Genomic DNA, 13,530 nt, shown 5'->3' with positions numbered 1-13,530 from the left:
CCACAAGTAATTTTGTAATCACTTCGAGAAGTTGAACACCATCTTTGCTTGCCATCAATGAGGGAAGTTGGGGTACTTGCAAGAATATAATTCAACGCTCAAGTCAGTATTTATTCAAAACAATTGGATTTTACATGTACTTCCATTTTTTTACCCTCTCATATTTGATGGGATTATTAGCCTTTTTTTGGGCATTCAAGTCTTTGCACTAAGTCTCACTTTCCTTCTATTTTCCATGTTCCACAGAGCCAAACGCAAGACTCCCCTGGGTACAGCATAAGGAGAGTTTTGATTCTCAAGCTTAAAAATATTAGAGCATGTTTGGTATTCTACTTGAATTCAACTTTTTTAACTCAAAAACAATTTTTAAGTTGTATGCCTTAAAAACTTGTTTGATATGACTATTTTTAAAAACTGAACTTAAGACTAACTAAAAAATATAGTATATTATTTAAAAACACAAAAAATGAGTTTTTAAACTTAAACTCACTCATTTTTTTTCTCTCCCTCCTCCCCTCTCACTCCAAAGCTATCTCTCTCTTTTCTTCTTTCTCTCTCCCCCTTCTCTCTCTCTTTTTTTTTTTTACCTTTTTTTATCTCTCCTCCAATCCGCTCTCATTATTTTCTCGGTTTCTTTCCATCACTCCTCTTCCTCTTCCTCTCTATCTCCTCCAATCCTCTCACTTCTTTCTCTTTTCTCCAATCATCTTTTACTTTCTTTCCTCTTCTCTCCTCTTTCTCTCTCAACCCACTCTTTTTAGATTTCTTTGTCCAGTTTAAGTTGTAAAATTTAAAATATTTAAATCGCATACCAAACAAGTTTTTTAGTTTTAAAGAAAATTGTTTTCAAGAAAAATTTTTAAAAAATGTTTTGAGAAATTATAAAAAATTTCAAATAGGATACCAAACAAGCCCTTAATTTTTTACACTAGTTTATGATTTTAATTGTTATATTCCACTTGGCAAATGAAAATTTGATGATTGAGATTGTTTTTAAAAGTAATAAGAGCTAACGGATGTTAAATAAACTTATCACTTTAACCAATATTATATTTTAATAGTAATAAATTAAATCTACCATACAACAAATGATTCTTTATTTTATTTGCTTGAAAACTTTGAAGGCTAAAAACCTAGAAAACATAGCATAAAATTCTTACTTCAAATTACTACATTCAAGTTTTTACTACTATACAACTTTATGTAGGCAACAAAGAATTAAAAATTTGATTTCGTAGTAATAATTTTAGCTTAACCTACCTACCGAATAATTTCTGACTACGCCATTGCATGTTCCATCTCTTTTTCTGAAAAATTACTAGTTGATAGCTTCGCTACAACAATTCACCCTTTTAGAGGCCACTAGCGTCAGAAATTGAACTAAATTTCCACGTTTCATGTTCTATGTTCCATGTTCCATGTTTCATGAAAGTGTTTAATCAGTTCCATCTCTTTTTTTTGAAAAATGACTAGTTGATAGCTTCGCTACAACAATCCACCATTTTAAAGGCCACTAACGTAAAAAATCTAACCCAATTTCCGCGTTTCATCTTCTATGTTCCATGAAAGTGTTCAATCGTGCTTCTCTATTTTCATATCCCTCCCTATTTTACTTCCACCCTCTTTTTTTATTTTTGGTCGAAATCATTTCCACCCTATTTCAGATGCCCGCCATTGGCCTTAAATAGTCAACAGTAAAAGACCAAGCTCCCACGGTAAAACTGGATAATCCAATCCAGTGGGCACTGAACAGAAGTATCCGATTACATCTGGATTTGGTTTTGAGTGACCGCCTTATCCCAATTCCATATCCCTCCCTCTCACTCTCAATTTCCAATGCCAGAAAGACCCGTCCTTTAGAAAATCCGATTCAAAAATCGTTTCCAAACACCCACAATGCCACCGCCGGCGGCGCTCTCAGCTTCCTCCTCCTTCACTCTCCTCTCCCCACCTCCCTCCCCAAAACCAAAGCTCCCGCCTTTCTCCCCCAGAAAACGCTCCTTCGCCATCACCCCACGTCGCCACCCCCTCCACTCCGCTCCCTCCTCCGCCGTCCGATGCGCCGTCATCGAAAAAGAAACCCCCGAGGCCCACCGCCCCGATACCTTCCTCCGCGAGAACTCCTCCTCGTCCTCCGTCCGCGCCCGCTTTGAGAAAATGATAAGAGATGCCCAGGACACTGTCTGCGCCGCCATTGAGGCCGCGGACGGTGGCGCCACATTTAAAGAGGACGTGTGGTCGAGACCCGGTGGTGGCGGAGGCATCAGCAGAGTCCTCCAGGACGGCGCCGTTTGGGAGAAGGCTGGTGTCAATGTCTCTGTTGTGTACGGTGTTATGCCTCCTGAGGCTTACCGAGCTGCCAAGGGCGCCGCCGCAGCTGATCATAAGCCTGGCCCGGTTCCCTTCTTCGCTGCCGGAGTTAGCTCGGTAAAATCTTGAGTTGTGCTGTGTTTGTGAACAAAGAAATGTTGGGTTGTCTTATTTTTGTGTGTGTAATATGTGGGGTTTGATTGATTGCTTTCAGGTTTTGCATCCGAAGAACCCATTTGCGCCTACTTTGCATTTCAATTATCGGTATTTCGAAACCGATGCTCCCCAAGGTTAGTAACTCTGTTGTTGATTGTACATTGCTTAGCAAGGTGGTGTTAGTAGGTAGGCAGGCTTGAATCCGTCGTTTATTGAAGTGCTGAAGAAGTAGATGATCTCAAATTGAGTATATCATTTTCGTTCATGCTTATGTTGAATAATGCAAAACCAAGGATTAGACAGATTGGCAACGGATGGGTTGAATTGGACGTTAATCTGCAGAGGTTGTTTTTACATAGAAAAAATGTGAAACCCTTAAAACATAGTCCGCTGGGCACTCGGATTATGCTCACTCACATGCTATAAATGATATGTTGAGATTCTGAGTAATGCCTTTGTGGGTTAATTAACGGTGAATAATGATAAGAATTGCAATGTTGATAAAACTATCAGTTACATTAGCAGAACAATATTAGGATTTGTGACCGAGGTAAGATATTTCTTCTCGTCCGCATCTGGAAAATTTGCCTGTTCCTTGTATCACTCGTGTATATATAATTTTATGAAAATAGAGAGCTGCTGGGACTCTATGTTGATTTGTCATATTTGTGCAGATGCTCCTGGTGCACCAAGGCAGTGGTGGTTTGGGGGTGGTACTGACTTGACACCTGCTTATATTTTTGAGGAGGATGTTAAGCACTTTCATTCAGTATGTACTCACAACAGACAACTTTCCTTGTGGTGTTTTGTCTCTGGTGTTTTAACATTCTTTTCTTTTGAAAAACATTGGGTGGGTTTAACTAACTGCGTACTAATGTTAGCCTAAATCTGTAGGTTCAGAAAATAGCTTGCGACAAATTTGATCCTGCCTTCTATCCTCGGTTCAAGAAATGGTGTGATGATTATTTCTATATCAAGGTATTTCACCGAACCTTTTTCACTGTTATGTATTATGATTCTATAATATGGCGTTGATGATGCATTGATGTTTTCTAAACTCTAATAGTCAATTTGGACAACTTCTCAGGAACTAACAAAGACGTGCCTGTGTGCCAAATAACTGCGTTCTTGTTTCTGTTTGCTTATATTATACTGGTGATATTATTCTGTGAAATGAGTATGTTGACGTTCTCATTGTAATGCAATTATTTGTGGATTGTGATTGTTGTCGTGTCAAATTACCAATTATTACAAATGTACTGAGGTTTACCCATCAAGAAGTTCCTGATGTACACATAAAAGGCATAACATTCAATACTACATATAGGCATGTAATGTCTGTACTTTCCCATGTTTGTGGATTGCAGTCAATGAAGGGTAAAACCCTTTCGCCACTTCCCAATCATTTACTCTTAAAATACTTGTTTATTTTTAATTACGATGCTGACTAAATGGGTAAAAGTAAAACTATTAATGATTTCGGACTTGGTGCAGATGTCAAATTACTATGTTTGCCTGATATTATTTTGCTTTATATTTGACAATCATCTTCGTATGCAGCATCGAGATGAGAGGCGAGGACTTGGAGGAATATTTTTTGATGATCTAAATGACTACGATCAGGAGATGCTTCTTTCTTTTGCCACTGGTATTGCTTAGAAAAATAGAATGCTCTCTTTGTGTATTTTCTGTTAATTATTTCATTCTTGTTGAGCGACTAAATCCTCTTCCTGCATGGACTTCTGTTGACATGAAGAATGTGCAAATTCTGTGGTCCCTGCTTACCTGCCGATTATAGAGAAAAGAAAGGACCTACCATTTACACATCAGCAGAAGGAATGGCAGCAATTGCGAAGAGGGCGCTATGTCGAGTTCAATTTGGTATGAAAATAAGTCCTTAAGGCATTTAAAGATTTTCATATCATCAAGACTTAAGTAAATGAGATCTAATTCATCTGTTTCTTTTAAACAAAAGGTTTATGATCGTGGAACTACTTTTGGACTAAAGACGGGAGGTCGAATTGAGAGTATTCTCGTCTCTCTTCCGCTGACTGCTCGATGGGAATATGACCATGTAAGCGATATTTTATTGACACTACTGAAAATGGAACAGTTTGAACTTTTGAACTTGTAATTGAGGGAGTGATCTTATTGTTTGCTGTGCAGAAACCAGAAGAGGGAAGCGAAGAATGGAAACTGTTAGATGCTTGCATCAACCCAAAGGAATGGATTTAAGGTTTTGAAGTTTATCTTTATTGTATGACCTTGATTTTTACTTCTGCCCCCACTCCTTGTTTTTCTTATATCATCTTCCGTTCGATTTTTTTCTTTAGTTTGAGAGTTAGAGGTTAGCAGTCGGTATCTTGATCAAGTGTAGTATATGTACAAGGCGATGTAAGTTGTGAATCCCGAAAGAATTGTCGTCTTTTGTAAGATTATAAGTTCTTGTTGAATAAATCTCGAGATGATTAACATTTTTGAACTTCTTAATATCCTGTAAACTAATCTGATAGACGGACAAGTTGATGTACGGTTTTTCCAATGGAAGAAGGCTCGGAAATGAGTACAAACTCTTTTTTTCCACGTCTTGTTAGCAAGGTTTTCTTTCTCTTCTGATTGCCTTGCAATGAGGGTCGGAAATGAATAGGGTTTTTCCAATGGTGACCAAGTTGTCTAACATCAGGCTTGTGGGGGAGAAATCCCAATTCTTTTCTTGATTAGCTACGTCATACAACTGTATTTGGGGGTAGAAAGGGCTTCGCGACACAATGCAGAAAAAAAAAGATCGAGATGGCTACATAACTCCAAGACAACATGTTAAATAAAAAATACAAACTAAACCAAATTTTTAACTTTTCGAACCCAACACTCAAGTCATGTCAAACTCATGGTGGTAAACTACATGAGTTTGCCAAGAAAAAAATTTGAAGCTGGTTGCCGATGCCAGTTCCAGTTTGAACTTTGGAAGAGAGAGAGAGAGAGAGAGAGAGAGAGAGAGAGAGAGAGAGAGAGAGAGAGAATTGATGCCAATTGATGAAGATGGAATGCATCTGACTGGGGCAATGCTTGATCACCACGAACCCCGTCCGTCTAGTTACACAGCCTAAGATCTCACTCGAAGCAGAGAAGTTGCTAGCTATAGTGACAAGCAACCCAATCAAAAGTTCAAAAACCAAAAACCATACACTTAAGCAAATACCGCTTCAGATGCAGATACTGATTCAGACAGATTAAAACATGCAGAAAGATTCAAATCTCACTCGAAGCAGAGAAGTTGCTAGCTATAGTGACAAGCAACCCAATCAAAAGTTCAAAAACCAAAAACCATACACTTAAGCAAATACCGCTTCAGATGCAGATACTGATTCAGACAGATTAAAACATGCAGAAAGATTCAAATGCAGAAGAGAGTTTCTAGCAAGGCATAAGGGTTATAGTAAGGTTAGGATATGCGGGACATAAGGTTTCAAATATGTTTGGTAACCAGGATATGCGGGGCGTAAGGTTTATAGCAAGTCATGTCACCAGCCTTGAAACCAGGCAATCGTGAGCCCGTTACATGCCACCACAAGAAACTTTGTCATAAGCAACGACTAGTTGTTCTTGTAGAAAATATGTTGGTAAACCACAAAGTAACATTTCTACAAGGCGTGAAAAGATAGTAACAATCCTTAAGTGGTGACCATACAAATATCAAGCACCAAGTTGGAACTTCAAGTCATGTCTCCAGCTCTGAAACTAGGCAATCGTGAGCCCGTTACGTGTTACAGTTGTTGGCTTTGTGGTCTAAGGGATTGTTTTACACATGCTTCGACAAGGTGTTGCAGATGGACATGTGCAACAACTTTTGCTAACGACTCTCAAATTGTCGTAAATTCCATAATCCTCTACTACTTTTTGTTGCCTACTAGTTTGACTCCATAGTTGTTGCTTATATCCATCAGTAACATGTATGCCGTACGCTGCGTATCGTGGATTTGTTTACATCTCCCACAACTCCTTTCTGCTTCGTTTTCATTTCTCCAGCTACACAGCATTCCCACTTTTTAAGAGTATCAATCTAATATGGATCCGGCGGTTCGCTGTGATCTACTGCATAGGGATCTCTCAAATCATTGCAAAATGTATACTGCATCGGATCAGCAATCCACTAGATTTCAGTGCAAATACCATCTTCGTGAAATAATCGTCTTCATGAAAATAAAGAGTGAATGAATAGATTTCTTAGGAAATATCCTCAAGCATAATGTTGAATCAAGGTTTGTCGTCCAAGGACCAATAACTCTTGCTTCTGCAAACAATGTCACTATATCCATAATGGCAGGAACAATTGAGGCAAGAATCTTGAGGATAATTAAACAAAAAGAATACTGAATATATAAAAGAGTATTACATAATCTTACTATGTCAATACGATCGATGTTTCAAACGCAAATAAAGTTACATTATACCCCAAGAAGGGAGGGAACGAAAGCCTCACAACCTGAGTGTGGGATGTTTTCACTAGTTCCCAGTTGCTGGTGAAACTAAAGTCTCTACATATAGAGCAAATGCAAGCCTGAGCTGCTTTTTAGGTTTAAGAACACTTCTGTATCTGTTTTCCTTTAAATCATATAATTTTAAGTCACCCTCTCTTAAGGCTATGAAAACTTTATCATCCTCTGAAACGTACACGGGATGTGAAAGGTCTTGATCTTTCAGCACAATCAGTTTGGTCCAAGATTGTTCAACTCCGTATTCCATCATCACCCATATTTCTGTATTCCCAAATCTGAAATTGTCAAATGAACACAAAAGGTGAGAACTTTTATAAACCCCAAGATCTGCCCCCAGAAATATATCTCCGAGAACATTGGGTAACGACACTAGCTCCTGAAAATTTTCCTTTGCTAAATCGAAAGAGGTTATTGTTATTGATTTCGGATCTATTGATCCATCTGCATGACGTTTAACGTTTAGCCAATGTAGGGCGCCGTTCAACAACAAACCCCGCTCGTCCTCAATATGATCGAGACCTTCAACAATCCTCCATGAACCCGTTTTCAGTGTGAAGACAAAAACTTCATAGGTTCGATCTGCACTTGGACAGTTGCAAATGACTTTGTAATCATCAGTCGCAGAATCATAACCAAATCCATAAAATGCTGGATGGAAAGGTTCTGGACTGGGTTTTGGTATCTCCTTGGAATTGCCAGTACAAGGATTCCACAACAAAGTGTAATGGCAATTTATAAAAAGACAAACCAGGCCATTGCTAGAACCCATGATCCGCGCATTTCTGTTGTCAGGCTGCGTTAATGGTAATTTGTGCCTTCTGCAGCGTGGAACAACTACACGACTAATATTTTCGTGCTTGTTCTTCGTTAAAAATGACAGTAATGATTCGTAGTCTATGGACTTTATCAGAATATGCCGCCTGTTTGTAAACATTAGCAGCCTCAAGTTGGTGCTGTGTCTAACTGCTTGGCTGCGCTGTTTTCTAACAAAATTAGGGTCGGAGATTAAGGTACACCATGACTTGCATACACGCCGACATCGTAGTAAGGATTTCCCTGGAACCCATGACAGTATCTCAAGGATGATGTCATTGTTGAAAATACAGGCGCCATCATCAGAGGGCACCAGTTGCGTCTCTCGTTCCAGGAGGACGCCGTCCGCCATGTTAATTAGATTATCAAATCCATCTCATCTGACTGCAAAAAGATCCATAAAAATGTCAGAACAAAAATTGAAAGAAAAGTAGAAAAAACCTTAAGGCTTTTACGTATGTAGGGTTTATAAAATGAGAGGAGCTGGCCAAGTTCGACGTGCCGCAAGAGCTAGGAATTCGATCCTATACTACCATTTAAAAATTTCATAAAATTTTTGCCATGATATTGGGACGAGGAAAGAATAATCAACAAATAATCATCTGAATCATAGAGTTCAAGCCACGCCAAAAAAATCAGAATCATCCAAATAAAAAACCCTAAAATAGTTGTGAAGTTGACGAAACAATCTGGAAAGATGTAGAAAAAAAGAAGAAAATTAGCAAAATATGTGTTAAAGAAAATACATACCTGTGATTATCAGCGGGGCAGGTGAAGGGAAGAAGATGAAGAGACAAAAGCTTTGTGCGTTGTCCAGGGAGGAGCAGGGGGAAGCAGGGAGGGGAAGATTTTAAGTGAAAGTGATTCTGCGTTTGATGCGTTATTTCGGAATGGGTGGTCATTTTAAAGAAGGTGTGCTTAATTGGGATTTTGAAGGATTTTAATTATTTAATAAAAATAGGGGAAACGAAGAAATTGTGGTGCTCCACAGTATGCGGGTTACCTCGGGGTGCGTCTATTTCACATTTATTTTTTGCGGATGATTCGGTTATTTTTTGTCAAGCATCAGTACAGGAGATTCGGGGAGTTCTAGAGGTGCTTGATTGTTATGTAGACGGTTCCAAACAACTTATTTACAGGGAGAAAAGTTCTTTATTATTTGGGGCAAATTGTAATACACGGCAAAGGAAGAAAATTGGGCGGTGTACTAGTATTCAAGATAGGGAAGGGTTTGGGAAGTACTTGGGATTGTTGGCGGATTTTGGGCATTCCAAGTGTGCGGTGTTCGAAGAAGTGCGGAAGGGTATGGATGCACGGTTTAGCGGGTGGGCAGAGCAATGTCTATGACAAACAGGTAACGATGTGTTAATCAAGGCAGTTACAATGGCTATGCCAAATTATGCGATGTCATGTTTCAAGCTTCTGGTGAGTACGTGCAAAGAGATGGAGCGGGAAATAACGAGATTCTGGTGGAGGGGTAATAAAAACAATTCCAGAATGCATTGGATTGCGTGGGAAAATTTGAAAAAGAGAAAGGAGGGGGCTGATTGGAGTTCAGGGACTTCCAATGCTTCAACCTTGCGTTCTTGGCCAAAATTGGGTGGCGACTGGTGATGGCTCCGGATTCGTTGCTGGCTCAGGTACTTAAAGATAAATACTTCCTGAATACTACTTTTTTGGATGCAAAGTTTGGGTGTAAATCGTCATGGGGTTGGAAAGGTATCTTTCAGAGAAAAAAATTTATTGAAAGAGGACTACGTTGGAGGGTGGGTGAGGGAAAGAATATTAGAGCGAGTCACGGGTGATCCTTGGCTTCCTATACCCAATACTTTTAAACTTCAGACTCGAAATGCTATGAGGCCGAAATGGTGAGCGATTTAATTGATTTTGATTTGGGCAGGTGGAATGTGGAGTTGGTACAGGAGCTTTTTGATGAGAATGAATCAAAGTTAATTATGGGATTACCATTGAGTTTGATGGGTTGTAAGGATAGGATTATTTGGCATCATACGAAACATTGAGGGTATACGGTTCGGACAGGGTATAAGGTTGAGATGGAGCTGCAAGTGAATGGGCAGTTTGGAAGAAGGGGTACGGGCATGAGTAGTGGGAAGGCTGAATGAGACTGGATGTGGAAGGGAATTTGGGGACTTCATGTTCTGAATAAGTTTTAAAAATTTATGTGTAGATGTTGCAACGGTTCGCTGGCAGTAAGAAGGAATTTACTTCGGAGACACATGAAAGTGGATAGCAGGTGTGCGGTTTGTGGTGCCGAGGAGGAAACGGAGGAACATCTTTTCTTCCAGTGTGAATTCAATAAAGTTTTTTGGTTTTGTTGCCCTTTACAAATTTGATTCGTCTTCTCTGGTGGGTGAAGACTTTAGAGGATGTTGGGAGGCTCTGCAGTTACGTATCAAAGAGATGGCAATGCATGACGAGACTCTTCAGGATATGGTCTTGTTGGAAATTCAACTCAAAACAGGCTGTAAAAGGTTGCTGATGGCTGTTAGTTTCTTTACAGGTTGTATCCACACATGCTGCAACTTTAAAGACTAAAGTTTCCTCCATGTGTTAGTCGAAAGGAAGGTATTACAACCTGCCATGATGCAATGCATGTGTATGCCAACTATCAAAGTTGCTGCATGTGTTTGAAAGGATGTAAAGATGTGGAACACCATCATTCATTATATGTATTGTTGGATTGTTTATTTTTTCAGTTTTTGTATAAATAGGCCATCTTGCTAAGCCTTAGAGCATATCATCCAAGTCCCACTTCCCATTCTCATTTTCAGCTTGTAAGCTATTGAGTTTGTAAACTCTCTTTTCATATATCAAAGTCCAAGTGTTTTTCAAAGCTTGTTGCTTCCCTCCTTTCTCTATTTCTTTGTCCAATTTTATTGAGAGTGAAAGTGAGAGGTGTGATAGAGTTTGTAAACTTATCACCCACATATTTTGGTATTGAGTTAGTAAACTTTACAATACCAACAATTGGTATCAGAGCCAGAATACCTTTCTGGCAAGTGCAGCGGCTATGGCGTCAAATCTAGTGCAACTCCAAGTTCCCGTATTGAAGAAAGAAAATTATGAAAGATGGTGTATCCAATTCAAAGTTTTGTTTGGATCACAAGAGTTGTGGGAAGTTGTCAGTGGTGGGTATGTTGTACCCACTGCCGCGCAAGAAGCTGCATATACTGCAGAACAAAGTAGCACTCTCAAGGACTTACGAAAGAATGACCAAAAGGCGTTGTATCTTCTATATCAAGGATTAGAAGATTCAACGTTCGAGAAGGTTGCAGAAGCAACAACGAGCAAGCAAGTATGGGATACACTCAGTACAATCTACAAAGGAGTAGATCGAGTCAAGAAAGTGAGGTTACAGTCACTTCGAGCAGATTTTGAAACTGCTCACATGAATGAAGGGGAGAGCATCTTCGACTATCACTCAAGGCTCATTGTGATAGTAAATCAGATGAGGAGAAAATGGCGAGAGACTCGATGAAGTACGAGTTGTGGAGAAGATACTCCGGTCAATCACATCTAAGTTTGATCATGTGGTGACTGCCATTGAGGAATCCAAGGATTTGGAGGTGATGAGTGCAGAGGAGCTACTAGGATCCCTCCTAGTTCACGAGCAACGCATTTAGAAGAATGCAAGCCCCACAACGCTAAAGCAAGCTTTGGAGTCAAAGTTGAATATTGACAAACCAAATAAAGGTCGTGGGCAGTGGAACTCACGTCGTGGGAGTTCATCCAACCGTAGCCGAGGACGAGCCCGAGGAAGAGGTCGAGGCTATGCACAAAATCAAGGTCAGTCTCAGGAGTGGAGATCTACTCGAGGAAAGGCGCATATCCAGTGTCACAACTGTAAGCAATATGGACATTATGCCAATGAATGTTCACATAAAAATGGTGAGCATGTCAACATGGCAGAATCAAGTGGAAATACTGATGAAGAACTTACAGTCTTGCTAGCACACCATGATTCCAGTAGCCAACAAGATGTTTGGTATTTGGACTCTGGTGCAAGCAATCACATATGTGGAAAGAATGAGTTTTTTGCCGAACTCAAAGATGGGGCCTATGGATCTGTAAGTCTTGGTGACTCCTCAAAGTTGCCAGTTGAAGGCAAATGGAAGATCAAGATCATCCAGAAGGATGGTAGAGAAGAATACATCTCTGAAACCTACTACATACCAGGTATGAAGAGCAACATTCTGAGCATTGGTCAACTGCTCCAAAAAGGGTACATTATACATATAGAGAACATGTTTCTCACTCTCAGGAATGCAAGGAGAAAGCTTATTGCACGTGTTCGAATGTCAAAGAACCGGATGTTTCCGTTGAATTTGAACACAAAGATTGGAAGCTGCAACATCGGTGTAATGGAAGATGAGTCATGGAAATGGCATCTTCGATTTGGCCATCTTCATTTCAATGGCCTAAAGTTGCTGTCAAGTGGAGGAATGGTTCGTGGTCTACCCCAAATTGAAGCCACACGCCAAGTATGTGAAGGTTGTGTGCTTGGCAAGCAAGCATGACTATCGTTCCCTGTTGGTGATACATGAAGAGCAAAGGCACCACTGCAGTTGGTGCACACAGATATATGTGGTCCATTGGATCCCATGTCTTATGGAGGTAATAGGTATTTTATTACCTTTATTGATGATTTCAGTAGAAAGAATTGGGTCTATTTTCTCAAAGAGAAGTCGGCTGCCCTAAAAATCTTCAAGGAGTTCAAGGCACTCACAGAGGCTGAAAGTAACCACAAGCTTGTGGCTGTGAGACCAGATAGAGGTGGAGAGTACACATCCAATGCTTTCCAAGCATACTGCAAGGAGCAAGGAATTAGGCATCAACTTACTGCTGCCTATACCCCACAGTAAAATGGGATAGCCGAAAGAAAGAATCGAACCATCCTTGACATGACAAGGTCCATGCTTAAGGAGAAGAATTTGCCAAAAGAGTTATGGGTAGAAGCTGTAGCTTGTTCGATTTATTTGTTGAATCGATGTCCAACAAAGAGTGTCAAGAGGATGACACCACAAGAGGCTTGGAGTGGATACAAGCCGAATGTTACACACCTAAGAATTTTTGGGTGTGTTGCATATGCTCAAGTTCCAGAAGCCAAGAGGAGGAAACTTGATGATAGAGGTGAGAAGTGTGTGTTTGTGGGCTATAGTGAAGAGTCCAAGGCGTACAAGCTCTACAACCCACTAACTGGCAAACCAGTGGTTAGTAGAGATGTCATCTTCAGTGAGGAAGAGGCATGAATGTGGAACAACAAAGAAGTCAGTAAAGAGAAGATCGTCTCCACTAATTTTGAAGAACCAGAAGTTGTACCACCTGTTGAGCAACAACCTGCTCAAACAATCACAACAACTCCAGTGCACAAAATTGCAAGGAGTGGTCCTACATCTAGTGAGGAAAGCAGCTCCTCAACTCCAGTGAGGTTAAGGAGTCTCACAAAGATTTATGGACAAGAAGAAGAAGAAACTAATTTTTTCTGCTTCTATGCAGACCATGAGCCTCTCTCATTCAATGAAGCTGTGGAAGAAAATTGTTGGAAGAAAGCCATGGAAGAAGAGATCCATGCCATCGAGAAGAATGACACTTGGGAGTTGACAAAGCTTCCACCAAATCAGAAGGCTATTGGTGTTAAGTGGGTGTACAAGATCAAACGCACTGCAGATGGGAGTGTAGATCGGTACAAATCAAGGCTTGTAGCAAAGGGCTACAAACAGAAATATGGAGTGGA

At 40.1% G+C, this 13,530-nt stretch overlaps 2 protein-coding genes across 3 annotated transcripts; one reads left to right on the top strand and one right to left on the bottom strand.

The window, feature by feature from the left end:
* Positions 1 to 1,530: 1,530 nt before the first annotated feature.
* Positions 1,531 to 4,940, top strand: LOC137739700 (oxygen-dependent coproporphyrinogen-III oxidase, chloroplastic). The gene is made up of 8 exons (XM_068479374.2): positions 1,531 to 2,427; positions 2,525 to 2,600; positions 3,141 to 3,235; positions 3,361 to 3,444; positions 4,027 to 4,114; positions 4,223 to 4,347; positions 4,442 to 4,540; positions 4,633 to 4,940. The coding sequence occupies exons 1-8, from the start codon at positions 1,897 to 1,899 to the stop codon at positions 4,699 to 4,701; spliced, it is 1,167 nt and encodes a 388-aa protein (XP_068335475.2). The 5' UTR covers positions 1,531 to 1,896; the 3' UTR covers positions 4,702 to 4,940.
* A 1,880-nt stretch (positions 4,941 to 6,820) lies between these two features.
* Positions 6,821 to 8,695, bottom strand: LOC137738778 (F-box/kelch-repeat protein At3g06240). Of its 2 annotated transcripts, none has more exons than XM_088699648.1 (2): positions 8,526 to 8,695; positions 6,821 to 8,159 (listed from the first exon to the last, which is right to left on the bottom strand). In XM_088699648.1, exon 2 carries the CDS (start codon positions 8,125 to 8,127, stop codon positions 6,970 to 6,972), a length of 1,158 nt encoding a protein of 385 aa, XP_088555774.1. In that variant the 5' UTR covers positions 8,128 to 8,159; positions 8,526 to 8,695; the 3' UTR covers positions 6,821 to 6,969. The 2 variants fall into 2 exon arrangements, with proteins under 2 accessions (XP_088555774.1, XP_068334352.2); XM_068478251.2 differs by having other exon boundaries at positions 6,821 to 8,155; positions 8,526 to 8,652.
* Between the last annotated feature and the right edge of the window lie 4,835 nt (positions 8,696 to 13,530).

The sequence above is a fragment of the Pyrus communis genome, chromosome 9, assembly GCF_041283825.1.
Source record: "Pyrus communis isolate YQ-2024b chromosome 9, ASM4128382v1, whole genome shotgun sequence".
Lineage (NCBI taxonomy): Eukaryota > Viridiplantae > Streptophyta > Magnoliopsida > Rosales > Rosaceae > Pyrus > Pyrus communis.
Note: the sequence above shows the minus strand (reverse complement) of the source record. Positions and strands in the feature narration are given on the sequence as shown.